The sequence below is a fragment of the Cryptomeria japonica genome, chromosome 2, assembly GCF_030272615.1.
Source record: "Cryptomeria japonica chromosome 2, Sugi_1.0, whole genome shotgun sequence".
Taxonomy (NCBI): Eukaryota; Viridiplantae; Streptophyta; class Pinopsida; order Cupressales; family Cupressaceae; genus Cryptomeria; species Cryptomeria japonica.
Window position 1 is genome coordinate 316,563 of NC_081406.1, and position 19,652 is coordinate 336,214.

The 19,652-nt window shown below is 38.9% G+C and overlaps 1 protein-coding gene across 2 annotated transcripts in view; it reads left to right on the top strand.

Moving 5' to 3' along the window:
* The first annotated feature begins 878 nt into the window (after positions 1 to 878).
* Positions 879 to 19,652, top strand: part of LOC131073813 (ATPase family AAA domain-containing protein At1g05910) — a 48,411-nt gene continuing 29,637 nt past the window's right edge. The window contains exon 1 of one of the 2 annotated variants that reach the window (XM_058010327.2): positions 879 to 1,301. In XM_058010327.2, coding sequence (XP_057866310.2) covers positions 972 to 1,301 — 330 coding nt within the window. In that variant the 5' untranslated portion in view covers positions 879 to 971. The remainder of the gene's footprint in view (positions 1,302 to 19,652) is intronic. The other variant, XM_058010329.2, reaches the window with a different exon arrangement.

Sequence of the window (19,652 nt, forward strand, 5' to 3'; positions counted from 1 at the left end):
CCCATGAGCCAGGTTGGCTTGGAGGGGGTTCTCGATTACAAATCAAATAAGGAATAAAGATAGTAATAAATGAACGTTTAAAGGCTCGACTTGTGTAACAAGGAACAATCACAACTTGCAAATACAGGTAAAAATATGAAATATAAATTGCATTAAGCCACAAGAAAACCAATTGAAAAAGCCACAAAAGAAAATCAATCATGCAACAAACAAAACTCAATACTAGATGAAAGAGGAATCAAGAAGACAAATCGATCTAAGAACGACAAAAGACAACAATCTAAATTCTAAAAGTGAAAGCCAAATTCTAAGAAGCATTGGTGGCAAACAAAAAAACAAAACAAAACGAAAAACCATTCAGCGTCCTCGAAGCTTTAGCACTCACCTCCCTTTTCTTCCACTTTCCTTAAATTAAAATACCATCATATTTACTTTTTTAAAATTATTATTATTATTATTATTATTATTTTATGTAGGAGGTATCCTCGTGACCTAGCCCAACGACTAGCAGCCTGTATCTTGGGTACCTGTGCGAGCTAGGGCGAGACTAATCCCCCCGACGGGTGAGATCCTCCGCCCGCAAGCCATCTCACCTTTTTAAACCGGGAGCAGAGTCGAACCCGAGACCAATAGGAGCAAACCCACGGCCCAAGCCAACTCTGCTACCCATGCAAGCTTCTAAAATTATTATTATTACTATTATCAAATCTATCAATCCTAAATTTCTTTTTATCACCTTTTAATTTAAACTAATTTAAACTAATTTATACTTAATTAATTATACTTGTGTAATGAACCTAAATTAACCGCGCGAAAACCACTTGTTGAGTTGTCCTTTTCCCTCCCTTTTCTTTCTCAAATATACGTGCGTAAGAGTTTTGTCTCCAAGACTCGTTAACGAAAAAAGAAAAAGGGTCGCTAAGCCATTCCGCTTTCTTCATTGGCTTTGTTTTGTCTTAGGCTAAGGTATTATGGATGGAAAAGCATCATCCTCCCCTTCGCCCGCTTCCGCTAAACGCAGTCGAGGGTCCATCGAACAGCATCGTCCTCCGACGAAGAAAAATTCTGATGATTGCGGCGATCATAATTCGAAGAAGAGGCCCTTGCGCACAAGCGATAGATTGAGAGCCAGGCATCGGAGGAGGCTCAATCTCAACCTCAACCTGACGTCCCGTATACAGATGTATCGCAATCACAATCCCAAGCTCAACAAGGGTAAGAAAAGGCGCCGTGCATCGGCATCCCGCATCGCGAAAATGCTGCATACCAGACCCAATCTACGCAGTTCAGCTAATTCAACTGTAAGTCAATGTATTACGATGCTTCTCTGTTTTTTTCGCACATAAACAAATGGGTCGCGAATCCAACAAGTGACATGCAGAGAAATAACTATATTGGGTGTCTGGCGTGCTACATTGCCTGGATTTTAGGTTCGGATCAACCCCACTGGACACGGGAGTGAAGTAAATATCACAAATGGCCTTCGAGGCTTCCTTATAAAGTCCGATAAGTTCCATTTTGGAAGTCTAGGTGTAAGTCTGAAGAGTATAACTTTTAATCTGTTTGTTGGTACTAGATGTTAACATAGTTACTCCACTAGGGTTTGATTAAGACGGTCTTCTATGAACCCGATTTCACTAGCTTGTTTTTTCACCTTTTCCCGGTTAACCCTTTTTGGACCTTTCTATTTTATTATCCGCCCTGTATTTGGATTTTAATTTCTGATGTTTTTTTAAACGTATATAAAACACTTTATTGGTTTTTTCTGTGAGACGATGTTTAACTCCCTTGTGTAATTTTTCAGTTTGCCTGGGTTTGCCACCGTATTTCTCCTTGTATTTTTATTGTAATTGTAGGTACCTTTTTTAATGCATGTCAAAATGCACTTTTAAAATGAAAAAGCTTCTTTTCCCAGAGGATGTTTCATTGTGTGGTAAGATTTTTTCAGTTTGTTTGGGTTTATCACGATAGTCACCCTTGTATTTGGAACTTAGTTTTACTTGTTATTTTAGTTTATGCAGAAATCCCTTCTTTTTTTTTTTTCTATAAGAGGATGTTTAACTCTGCTGTATCCATTTTTCAGTTCGCTTGGGTTTATCACCGGGGGGACCCTAAGTCCGCAAGAATTGAACGCTTTCCTTTCGGTGATTGCTTCAACTTCTACACAACAGTTCCGTTCTTGTTTTTACTTTCTGTTCTTTTGTGACAATGAGGTTATGGAATATAACAGAGGTTTTATTTATGAATTTGGAGGGGGCAGGGTTGTATAGCTCAAAACAACATAAGGTAAATGGGAAAAACAATCATCAAGTGGAATGCTTGCATAAGTGGAGTCTCATACATCAAATTGGTGTCTTGTTTGGTGGCAATCTATTGTATAGGAGTTGTCCTCACAATTTTCTGTTTAGATGTCTATGAAGTTATCTGATTGTCCATGAACTCGAAGTTTGCAAGGTATATAACATTTTTTCAGCCTTCACATGGGGCAGAATAATCCCCTGTTCTGGGGGCTTTTGCTGTTATATTCTGAAGTCCTAACAGCTTCAGTTTATATCATAGTTAATGTACACTTATTGTATAGACATGTTAATACTGTTGCTACCAATCAAAGAAACGGGACTCGGACTCGGGACTCGGAGTCAGACTCGGCTGGACTCGGGAAAGTGAAAAACTCAAGAAATTTAGAGATTTTTAAAGATTTAAAACTTGTTTCATGCACCCTTTATTGAATACACCTTAAAGACTCAATAACATCATCAAACTTGGCTCATTTGATTACATACACAAGTATACATCAATCACATAAGCATAAACGCAAATTGTAGCTGAAGGAAATAACAAACATAGATATATAAATATTGTCAAATGAATGCAATATTACAAAACGCATGGAATAAAAAATCCATGTCATCATATGATCATCATCAAATGTTCCACACAAATACCAAAGGTAAATACAACTACAAGCCTATGGCTCAGACGAGCATTCACCCTCTCGCCCCAACCCCTTGCAAAGGTGTTTAAGGTAGGTCCTGGATGATTCGGCAGCCATAGTCGCTCCCTGTGAACCATGCCATGCTCACCAACATCAAGAACATCTGTGTCACTATTAGTATCTGCCTCTAAATCTCTTGTCTCTGCTCGTGCTCTCTGCTCCTCTGCCATGGCTACAACCTCAACCTCTATATCTACCTGGTCGATCCAATCAGTGTCATCATCACTAAAGATAGCCGCAGGATCTGTCTCAGTGGCCCACCCTGCTTCAGGATCAACCTCATCTAGAATGATAGGAGAGACGTCAACTAATGCATTCTTTCTCATTCTTAGGCGGAGGTTGTAGTGAACAAAGACGAGATCATTCATCTTCTCCACAGATAATCTATTGCGCCTCTTGGAGTGTATGTGCTCAAACATACTCCAATTGCGCTCACAACTAGATGTGCTGCATGGTTGGCTCAAGATGCGAATTGCCAACTTTTGAATATTTGGTGTCATTGGGCCAAAAAAGCTCCACCAATTATTTGAGTTTGAAATGAGAAAAATAAATAAAATCAGTCTCACTCATGAACTCATTTAACAATATACAATAAAACTAAAATTAAGCCTTACAATTTATTTTTACTTGGCATCATAGTTGTCCTACCGTCTTTGGTGACAGGACGAGAGGTCTCCCCTTGTGCATTTGAGAACAATTGTAGCTCTCAAATAAGCTCTATTTGAGTAGTACGAGCAGGTCCCATCTTCTCCATGATCGAGTATAGCCCATTAAGGACCTCCACATCAGCCTTGAAAGAAGGGATAAAATGGAATGCTAGATTCAGATAATAGCCTGTTGCATGGATGGGCCTATGAAGCTGATGAAGCCATCTCCTATCAATGATCTCCCAAATGGGACCATACTTGCTCTCATCTCCTCCATAGACGGATTTGATGCCCTCCTTCGCTCTATCCATGCCCTCATATATGTAGCCCATTGCGGACTTTTCTCCATCCGCAACTCGCAACAAAACCACCAAGGGCTTTACAAACTGCAAAATTGAAAATATTGTGTAATTTAGAAAAATGAGCAAATAAGAGAATATATATAATAAGTTATAAAACAAAAAGTTAAATTGTAGAATTTATAAAAAATTTACCTTCACTATCTCATCACAAGAGACCCAAAAGTCTCGCTCATAAAAAATGCAGTCTGCCATATCTTTCCCTGTAGGGGTGGTAGCATAGGATGAGGAAGACCACTCCTCACCAACAATCATACGTCTCAAGGCCGACTTAGAGCGAAGCATGGACTGCAATGTGATGAAGTTTGTGGCAAATCTTGTGATTCCTGGACGAGCCAAATCCTTCTGCTCTGTGTATTGTCTCATAAGAGCCAACACCCATGAATGATTATATACAAATTTGCACACATTTCTCGCCCTTTCTACACATCTCTTGACCCATGGGAGTTTTCCAATATCCTCCAACACGAGGTCAATGCAATGGGCAGCACATGGAGTCCAAACTATAGATGGGTGCCTCTCCATCAATAGTCTACCTGCAACAACATAAGTCGTTGCATTTTTATTAATGGAGTTACAAAATAGTAATTAATTTGCAAACAAAATTAGTTTGTAATCAAAAGTTTACCCACAACAACATAATTTGCTGATTGTCGGTCACCACCTGTACCACGTTTTCCTCACCCACCTCATCAATCACCTCCTCTATCTGCTCACATAGGTAGGTGGCATTCTTGCAATGGGCGGAGGCATCAATGGACTTGATGAAAACGGTGCCCCCGGAAATAATCAATAAACCATTAAATAAAAAATTAAAGACTAAATGAAACTAAAATTAATCAATCACTTGCGGAAGAAACAAGAAAAATAAGGAGAGTTCTATTTCTCCTCTCCGTCCAACCATCCGTCATGATGGTGCAACCTTTAGTGCTCCATATCTAGCGTTGTTCACCTAATTCCTTCTTCACATCATTCACCAATTGAGACAAAATGGGTCCCCTCAAATCACACTTAGTAGGGGCTTTGAACCTCGCCCCGCATATGGTAAGGGCATGAACCATTTCTTGCCAATAAGGAGACCTGTCACAAATAAATTCAATGAGATAAGTTAAGTATGTTCTATATATTATGTAGCATGTACGAGAAAAAATAAAACGAAGAGAATCAAAGTATAAAAATTAAAACAATCAAACATAAAAGTTATAAAACATTCACCTAGCTGTATAGAATGGAACGCTGCTGTAGACCCAAAACCTGCCAATTGCCATTTTAGTGGCATCATGGACCTCCTTGTTCCAACCCATGCCCTCAAGCGACTGTTGGGACCCAAGAGTAGTGCGAGGCACAAAGAAGGTATCCAACCTAGATTTACGAATCCTAGGTCCAATGCTAACACTCCCACTACAACTACTAGTGCTAGGAACATGAGAAGTGGCATTGCCACTTACAGAAGTAGAAGCAGAAGCACCAGCACCAGCACCGGCAGTAGCAAACTGAGTGGACGATATGGAGGTAAGGAAGAAGGGCCTCCAACACAACCTAACTGTGTCCCTCTTCCCAAAGTTGCCTCTCTCCCAATGGCCGCTCGATCCTCCTTTTGTTTCTTTTTCCTTTCAATTTCCTCAACCATTACATAACAATCACGCACAGCCTCAGGGATTGCTTTTAGGCATGGTTCGGCATTATGTCCACGCACACTAGAAATATGGTATTTTAGTCTATATATACCTCCATGGAATATTGTTTTGCAAAATGTACATTTTGTTTGCCCCTTTCCTTGCTCTGGAAAATCCTCATGATATTTCCAAGCAAGGTCCTTTCTAATGGGGGGTCTAGAAGCTGAAGTAGACATTGTAGGATAGTTTTGTGAAACTTGAAGTTGAGGCAAATAATAGTGTGAAGTTTGCTGCAATAAAACATAATAAATTTACAAAGATACAAAAGATTTTGGAAGAAAATGTAAAACTTTCAAAATAAATGAATAGAAAATGGAATTTTTGCATACAAGAAACAAAAAAATCTTCAAAAAAACAATCTTACCTCTTACAACAAGCTTGAAATGAGCTGCAAATTCTTCCTATCCAACTCTTGATGCACCAAATCCAAACACAATGCAGCCCCAATGTGATAAATGGAACAAATCTTGAACTTCCTCCTTGCTGGTTTTTTTTCAATGCACCCTTGTTTTTCTTCACAACTCACTTTTCTCCTCCTATTTTTCCAAATGAATGAAATGAAATTCACTTTTAGGGTTAGAGGATAAATAACATAAAAAAAAGAAATTAAAAAACTTTAAAAAATGCATTTTTTTCTGCTTTTTTAAAGCCTTGCCGCTGACCGAGTCCCAAGCACGGGACTTGTCGAGTTTGGCAAGTTTATGCCAAACTCGCGAACTCGGCGAGTCTGGTGAGTTCGCCCCCTGGACTCGGACGAGTCCGAGTCCGAGTCCGAGCTCGCCAGACTCAGGGGCATGAATTGTACTTGGACTCGCCAAGTTTGGCGAGTCCTGGGCGATTTTCTGATCTTTGCTACCAATGCAGTGTTTGTAGACAAATGAAGAAAGAAATTATGTAAATGTAGACCAAATTCTTTGTTAGTGTTGACAATTTTTATAATTTTTTTCTTTATTTATCTACAAGTGAATTTGCCCCTAATGTCCCTGGATTGTAGCTCAAGATGAAAGATATTGGTGGGGCAATCCTTATGGAATTAAGGGAATGTTCTCCTTAACATCCAAAGTCAAAGTCCGGAGTAATACAGAAGAATGGAGAAAAAGATCTTGGCTATTAGCTCTGAATTGGGTGTGCATTCTAGTATGGCTAGAAATGTAGTGCATCATGGCCCATTGCTTATATTTCAGCAAGCTGGTGGTTTAATTAGTAGAATAGTTAAAAAACTTGGACTGGGAAAAGCTTGACCCTAAACCCAAAAAATGTCAAATACTTAGCAGACCCAAAGAAGTCAAAATTTCAAAAACTTGGACTTCCAGATTTTCTGAACAAAAAAAACACATAAATTAGCAAAAATATTATTCAAAAACATGCATACTACTGAATTTTAAGGAAAAAATTACAAAGCTCCTTCATAAATGGATCAAACTCAATGTTCATTACACATCATAGATAAAAAAGTGAGTCCATTGTAGATCAAGTTTAAGTTTCAATATGAAAAAGATGGCACACAAGCAGAGGAATGCGAAAAACAGAAAGAGATTTCAAATGCAAAATTTGTTCGTTTCTGACCAAAACCCTAGGTGCAATGTGCGAAGTGAACCTATGGAGATTGACTTATTTGATATTGTTGACGAAGACATCTTCACCTTTTGTCACACTACCAACATTGGGCGGGTCTTGGGAAATCATAGAAATAGAGACGGAATCCGAGGTTGGGTGAAAATGGAATAGGAGAATGCAAAAGGGGTTTGTTTTATGCAGAAACACTTCTTTTTAGTAGATTTTGATCATGAAGAAGACAAAAATGCAATTTTGGATAAATGTCCATGGAAAATAGGGTGTTCGCATGTTTTTACACAACAATAGGTTCCAAACTTTGATTCGATTGCAATGTGCTCCTTTGATGGTCCTTTTTGGGTTAGGTGATACAACCTTCCTTTCGAATATTGGTGCAAAGAAAGTTGAAAAACAATCGGGAATCATATTGGCCAAACCCTAAAATATGGGAGATGAAGACTTGATTCTCTATGCTTGATTGCAACTAATATCCATAGCAAAACTCTTGACCACTTTAAAACTTGTCACTTCAGCAAGTGTATGGGCCCATAATGTTGAATAGGAGGTTTTTTTTTTTAATGTATGCAATGTAGTAATGGGCTCAATAACAAAATTGGATTCAAAGACCTTTGGCATGAATGTGGACCCCTAAGGCACATGTAACAAAATTAGAGGCCCCTAAAATCGTGCTTGTGCTTGAGGAGATGGATCAAACATTTACCACATCACAAATGAATTTGCTTGCTCAAGAAGAGAATAAGGATGAAGAAAGTGCAATTTACATTCGAAATTTTGTGGGGGAAGTTTGGATCGTAGAAATTAATGCCCTAGTGTCTACATAGATAAATACAAATGAGGGAAATGAGGAAAATACACTTCTTGAGTCGATGCCATCTCCAAAGTAGGATAGCGATGATGATATCTTAGATTTGGTGGAGCCTCACACTATTAGCCAAACCACAACTAAACTCCTTAATATTGGACCGGTCAAAACTAGGATTGGTTGTAAAACAAACAAAAGGAAGCGTGTGGAGGATGGCTTGCTTCATGAGCAAACCTCAATTAAATCGCATGTGTTGTGATCTAGAGGAGTAGAGCACTCCCTTGGAGGGCAATGTGGATCCTCACTTGGAAAGTTAGGGGCTCAAATGTCCCTAACAAATGGCGCATGATCAAGTGCTAGATCGAAAGCCAATAGGTCGAAATTGCACTCACATGGGAATCAAAATTATAATCTTTTGAGGCTGATAATTTTGTTAAACATTTTTTTGGCTGGTTTGGTTCCTTCAATGATGCGATTGGGGCCTTTCGAGGCATCAACATCACGTGGAAACCAAACAAAGTTGCGGTCAATATCATCTTTACCAATCAACACTGGTTAAAATCCTCATTTAAAAACCCTCAAACCTGAGTTTCATTATTTACAATAATTATGGTCCTATCAAAACTCTAGACAAAGGATATATGGAATACTCTCAACAATGATATGGAGGGAGTCACGGATAATATTATTATGGTAGGAGATTTTAATGCAATTATGAGATCTAGGGCATTGGTGGCCCAATCAAAAATTGATTTTTCCAACTTTGTTATTAACAACGGATTACTATATATAATTCCTACAAATGGGGAGTATACTTGGACAAATAGGCATGGAGGTTTTACAAACATCACTGAGCATCTTGACTGATTTCTTTTCTCCAATGCTTGGCTTGGTTGCCCTATCCAACCAAGTGCTACAATTAAAGCCATTCCAATATTTGATCATTTTCCAGTGGAGCTCTTGTCAACCAAGGAATCCCCTTCTCTTAAATGTTAGTTTAGATTCGAAAAAATGTGGTTTCAGTAGTTTGTTCTAAAGGACACGATGTTGGGTTGGTGGGTTAAATCTAAAAACATAAAAGGTACAAGGATGTTTGTCTTTTCAAGAGATTGTAGGCACTCAAAGATAAGTTGAAACAATGAAATAAGGTCTCCTTTCGGAACATCTTTGAAGAGAAACAAAAAGTTGAAGATGAATTGGAACAATTGAGTATGTAATTCAGATTGGTATGTCCTAGATGGAATTTACAAAGGAAAAAGAGTTAATGGCCATTTACAGAGAATTGTTAGCTAGAGAAGAATGCTATTGGCGGACGAAATTGCGTGAAGTATGGCTCAAAGAAGGAGATTTAAATATGATTTTTTCACAATTCTGCAAAGATGACACATAGTTGGAACAAAATCACTCATATCTAGAGGTCGCATGACCACCAAATCTCTGATCTTGTGGAGGTACAAGATAAGCTTTCAATCTTTGTTGGGCGATGATGATAGGGCAGAATTAATCTATTCCGACTTCGGAAATTTCATCCCGCCCTTAGTCTTAGATGATAACAAATTTTTGATCTCTCTTGTCTCAATGGACAAGGTGAAGGCGGTGACTTTCCATTTACACCCAAACAAGGCCCCAAGCCCAAACGGTTTCATAGCCTCGGTATTTCAAACTTGTTGGCATTTCATGGGGCATGATATTGTGAATGTAGTAGAGGAATCAAGAAAGAAAGGTGTAGTCTTGAAAGAATTGAATAATATGAATATTGCTTTGATCCAAAAGAAACAAGATTGTAATACCTATGCTGATTTTTGACCAATATCTCTGTGTAACACCATATACAAAATAATTATTAAAGTAATGGTAAATAGGCTCAAGCAAATCTCACTAAAGTTAATTTCCAAGGAAGAAAGTTGTTTCACCCCAAGAGGAACGTCTCAAATGGTATAATCATGACAAATGAGGTCCTACACTTGATAAGGCGATCTAATCTAAGCGGCAATCTAATCTAAGATGCATGATAGTGAAACTTGATGTGAGTAAAGCATACAACCTTCTCCAATGGGATTATTTGATGAAGATTATTGAGAGGTATGGCTTTTGTGGGAAATGGATTGAATGGGTTTTCGGATGTATTTCTTCCTCTAGATACTCCGTTTTGATTAATGGTGTCTCATGTGGATTTTTTAATGGTGGCTGTGGCCTTTGTCAATGGGATCCACTGCCCCCCTTTTTGTTTGTTGTCACGGTGGATGCTCTTAGCAGGATAATTTTGGCCCTTGTACAAAATGGTGGTTTGTTGGGTATTAAAGCAATTCATCAACTCCTAGCTTTCTCCCACCAACTTTTTGCAGATGATATGTTATTATATGGTTAATGCTCACTAGAAGAAACCACTTAATCAATAAGGAGAAATTAAGGATCTATTTTTTTAACACGACAAACTCACTACAAAGGTGTATAGCTAATTTCCTTGGCTTCACATGTGACAAACTTCCTGCCACATACTTGGGCATCCCATTGTTTAGTGGAGTACTAAGAAACAAAGTTATGGATCGAGATAATCGAAAAATGTGCAAAGAAAATGGATAACTAGAAAGGAAGATGGTTGTCAATGGTTGACAGATTAACAATGATAAAATCTGTTTTGGCATCAATTCCTATTTTACATGCTTTCTTGCATCGAGATCAATAATGGAATGGCACAAAAAATTACAAATCAGCAAAGAAGATTTTTGTTGGATGACGCTAATGAGAAACACAAGATTCCTTTTATATCATGGGATGTGGTCAAAAAATCCAAGATGGTTGGTGATGCAGGAATTAGAGATATCCAAATTTAGAACTGTGTTAGGGACAAAGTTTGTTTGGCGAATGTTTAAGGATTCTGTTATCACAAAAGCTCGCACCCTTGCTGAGCTATCAACTCAACAACCTTGTGAAACATGGAAACAACCCCGAAGTGTGGGACCTTGCGCAAGGGGGTTGAATCTCCGGAGAAGGCCGGCTTCCTTCTCAATCCAGGTGCAGTGTTGAACCAACTCAACATTTCAAAACTAACTCCTAGGCCTATCCTAACAAATTGCAGAGGTAAAGGGAAGAGAGAATTGTTTGAAATCAAAGGAGGTGATGCACCAAGATAAGTGATTGTTCCTCTCCCCACCCGAAATGGCACAAGGAATCAATTGAAATACCCAAGAGATGCACAAACTTCAGTTGCATGAGTGACCCAAACGCATGTATGGAGGTTAGAATTTGCTAAGTGTCAAGAGGGGAGAAGGATTCCCACAAGTCACACGCAGAAAAAACAAGTTAACACAACATATATGGAGAGAAGAGCCACAAAACATACACCAATGATGAAGATAAGGAAACATACACAACATGCATAAGTTGAAGGAAGGCAAGAATGTAATTTCAATTCATTCAAAGGCCAAGGGCCAAACTTACAGTTGCAGAAATGCAAAAACAATTACAAGTCTTCAAGAGAAGAGAAAGAGCATAGGAAAGCTCAAGGCAGCAGGGAGATAACCCTTTACAATGAGGCTTAACAACCTTTATATAGAAAAATGGTTACAAGAGTGATCATGACCCCTGTATGTCAGTTTGGAAGTGCAGGGAAGTGCATGCACTTGACTTCTGTATATGCAAGCAACCTAGCCATACTTGCAAAAGGCAACTCTGAGAAGGGTGGATTGACTGACCTTTCAAAGTTAGAGTATGCAGACATGACATAAGTCACTACAACAAGCATGGCCCCGTACCTTCCTTGATGGAAATCTTGCCAAAAACATTAAATGCACCTGTGGCTCCACAAAAGAAGGTGCAAAATTCGTCAGAGCATTTAAATCTTTGAGTGTCGATCACGCCATCCGGAAGTGTTGTAAGCCAGAAGGAGTTTGGAAGACTTCGGAGACTTGGGTCACCGAAGTTGGGGAAACTTCGGAGACTTGGGTCACCGAAGTTGGGAAGACTTAGGAACTTGGGGGTTTCGGAGTTTCGGGGTTGAAGACTAAGGAACTTGGGAACCTGGGGGTTCCGAGGTTGAAGACTAAGGAACTTGGGAACCTAGGGGTTCTAGAGTTTTGGGGTTGAAGACATAGGAACTTGGGAACCTGGGGGTTCTGGAGTTCTGGGGTTGAAGACTAAGGAACTTGGGAACCTTGGGGTTCCAGAGTTCCGGGGTTGAAGACTTAGGAACTTGGGAACCTGGGGGTTCCAGAGTTCCGGGGTAGGAGACTTAGGAACTTGGGAACCTGGGGGTTCCGGGGTTGAAGACTAAGGAACTTGGGAACTTGGGAACCTGGGGGTTCCGGAGTTCCAAGGTTGAAGACTAAGGAACTTGCTTCTGACAAGACAACACTTCACACTTCATGATTCCATTGTTTTCTCTTTGATCGTCTGGGGCAGCTTTGGTCCATGGAACATATCTCTAATCGGTTCTCACTAATGGATCAAGGGTGTCATAAAATGACAACATATCCCAATGCTATTTGGAGTCAAGTTATTTAGAAAAAATACCTTGATGAAGATTCAACTGAAAGAATATCAACTATTGTAAATCCTCCCAATGAATCCTCAATTGGGAACTTAATGATGAAATGCAAAGATCTTATCATAGAGCACCTCTTATTGTGGATCATAGATGGTCGCAAGGCTGCCTTTTGGACTGATTCATGGAATGGGTACTATCCATTGGTTGAGATTTTAAGCATGGTCAAAGCCTGCGAATTGACATTGCCCTCTTATGGCGATAGACTATACAATTATATGAACACAAAATGGGATAATAGGTTGGTTATCTCGAAATGGAAGAAATTTGACATGTTGAGTTTTGGATGCAAACAACTACTATTGGATTAAATGAGAAAGAGGCATGTTATCCTAACGAACAATGAAGATGAAATTATATGGTATGTGAAAAAATCAGGGAACTACACTACTAAGTTGGGTTATGAGATGACTTCGAGGGAATTGGATATTTGTCCATGATGTTTGGATCTATGTTAGAACTCCAACATTCTCCCCAAGGTGGGAGCATTTGCATGGACTGCCTTACACTATGGGATTTTGACTTGGGGGGGTTTGCTGGTCCGTTCAGATGCCCTCTTTGCAATGCACATAAAGAAAATATGGATCACCTTCTAGTGCAATGTGAAATGGGAGCTTGTTGGACACATTTTTATTGTAAACTAATTTGGCATGATCCTCTTCCAAACACACCACGGGAAATTTTCACTAGTTGGCCAACACTAAATAAGGGCTTACTATGGGTTGGTCTATGGTCAGCCATACATGCCATGATGATATGGCACATTTGGAAAGAGAGGAATGGGAGGATCTTCAAGGATAAGGAGTTTCATTAAGCACATTTTGAATAAAATTGAGAATGAAATATGTAAATATTTTAAAACGAAGGTGGCCGATAGGAAATGCAAATTCTATTCTTCATGAACGTTTAGATGCTCAAAGTATGGAACCATCTAATTCCCTCAAAAGGGGGCTTTATTAAGACAAAAAGCAATTGTGGCTCTGCTTGTTGGTTGCTTCCTCCTAAGAGTAGATTGAAACTTAATTTTGATGGGGCCTCTAGGGGCAATCTTGGGTCCTTCGGTGCTAGTTTCATCATTCAAAATGATGTTGGTCAATTCGTTTGTTGCAGTTCCATCCTATTTTCAGATGACAAGAATATTGATGTTGAATATGTTGCGTCTATCTTTGTGTAGAGACAAAAACATTGAGGTTGTGGATGTTGAAGGGGATTCTTTATATGTAATTAAAGTTGTTACTTCCAATTAAGCTCCTAGTTGGAAGTCGAAAATGTGGATTGATGGCATCCATGCTATTCTAGACAAAATTCAATATTACACTTTTAAGCACATCTTTTAGGAAGCTAACATGGATGCATATTGTCTTTCCAACTACGGAATTGATCAGTCAAATAAATCAATCATATCAAATATCTCCTCTTCTTGGCATGTCATCCAAGAAATTGTAGACGAACAATAGTTGATGGAAGAGCCATATCAAATGATTTGTGTAATCTTCAAGTATATAGAATTGTTATTGACAAAATAGTTCTTTGTTAGTTCGTGTGACTTGAGTACCATAAACGTCGTTGTTATCTTTCATGAAGTGTTCACATCGGCAGACATGGTCCACCTGTGGCAGGTTTAAAGCGATGAAAAGATCGAATGGCATTCATTCAAGGCATCAAGTCTGAGTGCTTTTTTGTATCAACAACATGCGCTCTTGATGCCTAGATTCTATAAATCAAGGGTGTATGTGCACTCGCTCAGAATTGCGAGCTCCTCAGTGAATACAATTGTTTAGGAGGAAAATTATATATGCATGCCTGAATGCAAATGTGATTGCAATTAGAGAATCGTGAATGACCAACTTAAAGAAGTTTTTGTTATCTATGGGGACGTGGAAGAGGATCTGATCAGACGGATTATAGGTGAGAAGCATCTGATTGGGGCTCATATCCATAGTGCCTAATTATTGGAGTGGTTCATCTACTACATTGTTAGGACATTAAGCTACATTGATTGAGCTAAATTTGCCATCAATAGACTGGTTAATCCTGAGCTGTGGAAACCAGTGATTAAGGCCCTCAAAAACATGAAGATTAGACCGTTGAAAGGACTGATTGGGGATGCAATTTGTGTGGAAACATTGCAGGACAACAAGAAATTAAAGGAGATTGTTGTTCTAATGCAGGAAGGGCTGTCCAGTAATGCCATGGACACATGCTTATCTTGTTAGATTTCATAAAAAATTGTAAACTCCTAGGCATATTGAGTGACTTCAGGAGGTTAGTGAGGCCATTGGGATCCTGATTTTCTCTCTGCAGCTAAACTGATGTAATTTTTTCTGATATTAATGCAAAGGGAGCAACCAAATTTGGTAGCTTTTTACCCAAAAAAAAAGAAGTTTAAGTTTCAATATAAATAAAAAACTACAAATTATAATTTGATTGTTTAGAATGTATAAACTTTATTTTGGCTAAAGCTTTAGAAAAGTTGTGTGGGTGTACTCAAAATGGATGGTAGTGTTGTAGCTTAACATTGAGAAACAATATCATTGTCCACAAGCGTCTTAGGCACATGATCATGATGTGAATGCAATGAATGCCCCATTGATGGCTTGCCTTTTGTCTCTTAAATGATGCTTTATAATTTCAATGTGCAAAATCTATAAATTTGTTTTGACTAAACTTGAAAAAAATTGTGGGTGTACTTGAATTAGATGGTAGTGCTGCAGCTTGTTGTTGAGGGACAATATCATCCTTAATGAGAGTATCACGCATAGGATCATGATGTGAATGTGATGAATCCCCCATTGATGGCTTGTCTTCTGTCTCCTTGAATGCTGCCACTTCCACTTCTCATTCTACTACTTCCCTCTCCAAGTCAGCTATATCGTCAACAATAAACAACGGATCCATATGTATTAGCAACCCAATTTGAATACGGATTGATGTCATTGAGGTGAATTATCTTATTTGTTTCCTGTCCCTCTACTTTCTTTGCACACAACCAATGGTTATATTGCACAAGGGAAAGTTCATGCAAGCATTATTGAGTGAACTTGATGCACTTCTTGAAACAATATTTCATTATCGATTGAACGAATACAAATGGAGACCGAGTTTCCTTATATAGAGAAGACAATGAAAGACAAAACAGAAACATTGTAAATTACCTAATTGTCGTAGAAAATAGAAACTAGCTAATAAACTAAAGATGCCTAAAAGACATAAAATTACCATTATAAGGTAATCTAATATTATTCTAATGCCCTCCCAATAACGGTCAATTTATTGACTAACCACCCTACACAAGACAAACTTTAAAACGCAAAGAAGGTTGACTCCTCAGAATGCTCTGCGACATGAACTTGCTGCTCAGACTCTCCCTGGTTGGTCTTCTGATCAGCCAACTGCTTTCTGCAGAACCTCTGGATATGACCAAGCTTCCCACGATAGTGACAGGTGAAATTCTTCTTGGAACCAGTCTTAGATGTATGCTGTCCTTTTTGTTGAGTGGACTCACCTTTGCCTTTATCCTTGGCAGTAAACGCTTGTTCCGTACTGACCATGTCACTGTTGCTGCCAAACTGCTGTCTCCACCGAGCTTGCTGCAATAGCTTCGTGCACAACTCTTCAAACTTTAGGTCAATATTAGTTGAGGTAATGTTGAGCATCTCAATAAAGTGTTCGTAGGAGTGTGGTAGACTCTTCAGCGTAATCACTACCATGTCCTCCTCTTCCATCTTGTGACCAATGGACACCAGTTGATTGCGTATATCCTTTATCTTCATAAGATGCTCTTGTAGAGACATCTTCTCATCCATCATCATTGAAAACACCATGTTCTTTAGAAAGAACACTCGGCTCTTGTCTGATGTCTCATGGAGATCTTTCAGATGTCCATATCTTCGCAGCTGTCTTGCCAGATGGCACTTCTGGAAGTGTTTTATTAGTGATTGATTGTTTCATCAACATAACCGCTTCTCTGTTACGTTCATCAAACTTGTCCTGGTCTTTGCTTGCCACTGTGGGATGAGTAGATTTACCCAAAACAATCTGATCAAGACACCGGTACTCAAAAATTGAGAGCATCCTTTGCTTCCATTTATCGTAATTCCTATCTTTGAACCGCTGATTAGCCTCCAACATGATGTTGGTCAACGATGCCATCCCTCGTGTTTTCTTATGCACGAAAAATGAGGTAAAACACAAACTTAAAAAAACTGATTTTTTTATAAAAAATTAGTGAAAAACCTTCAGCAAGTGGCTAGTACAAACTTTGAAAAAAATCTGATTTTCAAGTCAAATCAGTCAAACCAATCTGGCACAAATCCCAAGACAAATTGACTCAAGATACAAAACTCTGTTTTTGAGGAAAAAAAGGGTAAAACCCTTTTACAAAACAATTTTTAAGGCAAAAAATCGCACTAAACCCACAATAATTTTTATGGACAAATTATAAAACCCATTGATATTTTTTAAGGATTAAAAAATATAAACCCACCAATTAAAAACCCACAATAATTTTTTAGGGGACAAAATTATAAACCCAGAAATGCATGCATCATAAACAACGTGCAAAAGACCTCCCAGAAAACTTGAGTTGACGTCACAAACCCTAGGTCGAGGGTAAGATAAGAGCTGTCACGCTACTGAGACAAACCCACATAAACGCGGGTTGCAGATTTTGCGTTTGCAGAAATTGTGAGCCAAAAGAAAACCAAGCCGAAAAAACTGCTGGCACTACCAAAAACACCTGCCAAAACTGCGATCAACAAAAAACTTCATGCGAAATAATGCAGATCCGCAGAGCCATCGCGTCTAAAACAGGCGCCAAAAACACTTCTGTTGCAAAAAATAGGCACAAACTCTCGTCGCGCACAGAAGACGAAATCCGACAGGTGCAGAAACCCTTGACGCGTAGGTACAACCTAAGTCACAAGGTTCGAATTCGAATTCGAAATCGACGGCCATGAAATTCGGATGAAATTCGACAAGGGAAAAATTCGAAAAAAAAATCGGATAAAATTTGCCTTATATAATTTTGTTTATTTTTTAAATATATGTATACTTCTAATAAATTATCAAAATAGCTTAACATTGCTAAATAGATTTGAAGTCATTATAAAAAGATGGCACATTTATAAAATATAAACCATAAGAAACATGTGAAATCACGATTGTGAAGATGTTTTCTTTTCAAAAAGTTACAATAAAAAGTTAAGACTTCAAAAAAGCTCTAAGTCATCAAGAGCACTTGGCTCAGATGGTGTAGCATCATCATCTGTATCACTATCCAATTCCTCATCAAGAAAGTCAGGCTCATCTGCAACTGGCACTTCTATGTCTTGTGGAATGTGTTGTTGTGAAGAAGAAGTGGAGTCACTTGCTGATTTGTTCATGAGCAATTTCAAATTGCTGCGAACGTAGACAAGATCTCCCAACTTTCCAGACAACAATTTGTTCCTCTTCTTGGAATGGATGTGGTCAAAGCAACTCCAATTCCTCTCACAAGCTGATGAACTTGCTCCCTGACTTAGTATTCTAATGGCAAAGCGCTGAAGTTCAGGAGTTTGTGCTCCATAGCTCGTCCACCATCTATAACTAGGTACCGCATCTCGTTTCATGTCATATTTGGCTCCTGCTACTCCAAACAACCCTTCTGCTCTCTTGTATAGCCAACTTTGGTCTCTGATTAGACTTGCAATTGCTGGATCTAGTTCAAATTTGCTAATGGCTTCATAAAACCCTGCCATAATTTCAAAATCAGCTTGTCGATCAATATGAAATAGCTTAGGCTCCAAATAACAAGCTGCTGCATGTAAAGGTGTGTGCATCATTTTCCATCTAGAATCAACTGCTGCCCATATCTCCATGTACTCTGCATCTACATTATTTAGTGCTCTCTGAATAGCTTCCTTACAACAATCCATGCTTTCATAAAGCATGCCAAGGCAAGGTTTGTCACCATCAACCATGCGAAGCACATCAACAATTGGCTCACATATACTCAAAACCTTTGTTCCACTTTCCCAAAAGCTGCTATTTAAAACAATTTGCTCTATGTTCATGCTCTTGGCACTTTTCGAAAGCATTGAATTTTCCCACTCATTGGAACAAACAACAGATCTCAAAGCTGCTTTCTCTTCAACAATTCTTTTCAAAGTGATATAAAATGAAGCAAATCTTGTGTCACAAGGCTGCAACAACTCCCTAGATGCATGCTGCCTGTAAAGACTCAATGTGAGACGATGATTTCTTATGAAGTTTGCAATTGCTCTCCCTCTATGAATTGCTTCATGTAACCATGGAAACTTAGCCAAATCATGAAGCAGCAAATCCAAACAATGTGCTGCACATGGGCTCCAATATATTTGAGGGTATTTCTCAACAATCGGTTTTCCAGCTCCCACACAATTTGCTGCACTGTCAGTGACCACTTGAACCACATTTCCCACCCCTACTTCAAGAATGGCTTCCTCTAACATTTGAAATATGTATTCAGAAGTTTTCTTGTGGTTCATGGTGTCAATCACTTTCAAGAATGCAACACCTTCAGGACAAGCCACCAAAACATTGATCAATGGCCTTTGACATATATCTGACCATCCATCACTCAATATGGTGCAACCTGTTACCTTCCAAGAGGCTTTGACCTCAGCTAGTTTCTCAGTCACTCTTTCTTTTGACCTCTCCAAAAGACTTGTCCTGAAAGCCTCAGAAGTGGGAGGTGTGTACCCTTTGCCAAACTCTGCAACTTTTTGAATTGCATTGTGAAAATGCGGATTTCTAGCTACATTGAACGGAATAGCACTTGTGTAAAACAAATCTGCTAGTGCATCATCCACCTGTTGTTTCTCTACTGGTTTCCAAAGACTCTTCAAAGTTCCACTGTCTTTGGATGTCCCTGTGGCCTTGGGTAGACTCGAAGAGGAAGACATAATAGATGTGGATCTAGACAGATCCTCTTCAATTCTCTATTTCTTTTGTGCCACCTGCATCTTTCCTGCAATCGAAGAGGCTTGCTCTTTCTCTAAAATAGCTCTAATTTCTTTGGACACATTTGGACATGC